Source organism: Spinacia oleracea, chromosome 5 (genome assembly GCF_020520425.1).
Source record: "Spinacia oleracea cultivar Varoflay chromosome 5, BTI_SOV_V1, whole genome shotgun sequence".
NCBI lineage: Eukaryota > Viridiplantae > Streptophyta > Magnoliopsida > Caryophyllales > Amaranthaceae > Spinacia > Spinacia oleracea.
In genome coordinates, this window is record NC_079491.1 from 4,957,317 (window position 1) to 4,960,113 (window position 2,797).

General features: G+C 38.3%; 1 protein-coding gene across 1 annotated transcript; it reads right to left on the reverse strand.

The window, feature by feature from the left end:
- LOC110805038 (putative F-box protein At3g25750) lies at window positions 1-2,375 on the reverse strand. The gene is made up of 2 exons (XM_022010641.2): window positions 974-2,375; window positions 1-342 (listed from the first exon to the last, which is right to left on the reverse strand). Exon 1 carries the CDS (start codon window positions 2,212-2,214, stop codon window positions 1,009-1,011), a length of 1,206 nt encoding a protein of 401 aa, XP_021866333.1. The 5' UTR covers window positions 2,215-2,375; the 3' UTR covers window positions 1-342; window positions 974-1,008.
- Between the last annotated feature and the right edge of the window lie 422 nt (window positions 2,376-2,797).

The window sequence follows — 2,797 nt, forward strand, 5'->3', positions numbered from 1 at the left end:
TTGGTCAACTGTGTATTTTTCATTTTGTGTGAAGGCATAAAGAGTCTACAGACAACAGTACATGAATGGAGCAAAAGGTAACTAGAGGGGGTCGAAATCGTGATAAAAGAGACATATGGCCACAAATATACAAGGCTATAATATGAGCACTCTGTTTTCAGTGTTAACAAGCTTAATCACAATGAGAAAGAATGAAAGATCACCTTTCAAACCTTCCTCGGAATATAATGCTTCTTGTATAGAGGTAGGCCCTGATCTTTTGGGAAACCCGGCTTTAGGTCAACAATCTCCAGGGCTAGTTGGACATCGGGTTAAAGAAACACGCTTATGCAAGGGGGGATTCTGGGAAATGCAGCATAATAAGTGAGAAAAGAGAGTCAAAAGCACCATCTTTAGCATATACTTCAAAATTCAGTTAGGCAATTGTCTATCACACACAATGATTCTCAATATCATCCTAAAGAATTATGAATGTAAATACTCTGTGCAAGTTATACTCATCAATTTTCATAGAAGTTTCAACTGTTCCTCTGTTTTACATGTCTACTTCCAAGGCAGATGAATGAGTTGGGTGAAAATCCGTTCTGATTCATGAGTGACAATTGCATTTGCGGTCCTGAATAGCAGAGTTCTATAAAAACACCAGCAAATTTTGATAGCATATAGTGCATGCTCATCCAAGGGTTCCATTTTACTAGACACCCACAGAAATTTTACCCACATGTTATCCAGAATCAACTCATAAGTGATATTCCGTATTTGAATATGAACAAATACTGTAATTTTTCTGATTCCAAAAACACACCAATTAAACTGTCAAAGTGCCATGTAGCACATTTACAAAACATGATAATAAGTCTTAACTAAATTAAGATAACTCGAACAAATATTCAGCAAGCAAATGCATCAGCATATTCCATACATGATACATATCATAGTTTGAAGTTGAAGGATTCAGTGTGGTAAACTTTACCCTGATCAAGTTTCAGGGGGTCCATTCTTCCAATTTCAGGACAAAGAAAATTCTGAATTGAACCATGCTGAAGGTGGCCACAATATGTCAGAATATCCAGGAAAAGCTGATATAGGTCCAGCATTGCCATCCTCAAAGTGGAATATAGTAACTTCCAATTCCTTGCTAGCTCCACGGAATGATGATTCAGTATATGAGGGGAATGAACCAGATAAAAAAAATATGCAATTACCTCTAAAACCGGGAAAATCAGCTACAGATGCAAAGAAGCACCAATCAACGCCCACAAACAATATTCTATCATCTCCAATGCCAATAACTTCATCCAATTTACAATTCCCTTCATCCAACCTATAAACCTTAAAATGAATCTTCTCACCACAGTCAACATCCCTTTCAACCATATATAAAACACCAGAAGAATCCACCACCAACCGCTTCCTCCTATCACTATAACGTCCACTAGAAATGGTATCGTTCACAATACATTCCATCTTCAATGTTTGTTGAGACTCCCCATCATAATGAACAACATAGACTCTTCCCATGCGATCGACAGTGTAAACTCTCTTCTTAAAATTCACAATGTCATCAAATTTTGAGGTTCCCTGAAAAGATAAACACCCCCAATCATATCTCTGTGACAATCTCACCCACGCAATACGACCGTGCTCAACCCTTACCAAAGCGGTGTAATCCTTAATTGACAAAGGCTCAAAACAAGCTGGGTTTCCGAACATAACCAATTTTTTGTCAATACAATGATTAATCCCCGGTGATCTTAGAGTGTATCCTCTTGCAATAACGGAGACATGAAAATCGGACAAATTCAAAGCATTGGGAATATGCACATTTGCAGGTAAATTACCTTTAGCACTAATTCCAGACAAAGGTAGTCGAACACAGAGTTTACCTCGGTAAAATTCTTCTACAGTAACGAGCCAGGGTTTCGTAGATTCTGGAATGTTCCGGGGTCGGATGAGATAAACGGCGTCGGCGATCAGGTGGTGAAGGGTTCCACGAGATAGAGAAGAGAAGAAGTCGGGATCAACGGCGCAGAATCTGTGAGGAAACAGAGGAGAGAGATGAGGGAGGTTTCGTGGGATTCTGGCGAAAGAAAATCGCCAATCCTTGCAAACTTCTCGGAAATTGTAGACGTTGGGTCTTGTTCCGAGCCGATTGGCGATTTCCGAGAGGAGTTCCGGGCAAAGCTCCGACCAATTGCTTTCCTGCGGTTCCATTTTTGTGCAAAACCCTAACAATCGCCGGCAACCCTTAGAAAAATTGGGGATTTTGATTGGTTCAATAGCCTCCGTTGACTAACTTTATTGTTCTCTCTCATAAGTTTACAAGACGTGCATTCCTCATTTTACTCTCTGTTTTCTGATTTACATCATTTGCCCTTTTTCGTTGTTTTCAAAATTTATACAGAACACTTTCAACTGTTAAAAAAGGACCTGTTTATAAAAATAAAAACATGTAGTTAATTTTTTTTTTTTATAAGGAAAGAAAAACCAGTTTAATCCCTTTGTAACGCAATTTGGATTATACACCCGGGTGCACAATGCTCATTGTGCACCATGTTGAACATTTATTGAAAACATAATGAACATTGAGAACGATTTCAATGTACATGTACTAGTGAAATATTTGAACTATATGTTCTATGAATTTGAACTATATGTTCATTGACTATATGTTCCTTGGGTATGAACAATATGTTCTTTGGGTATGAACAATATGTTCTTTGTAAAACAGGGTGCATAGTGAGCATTGTGCACCCGGGTGTATAAACCATATTTTGCCTTTGTAAGGGCAAACCTA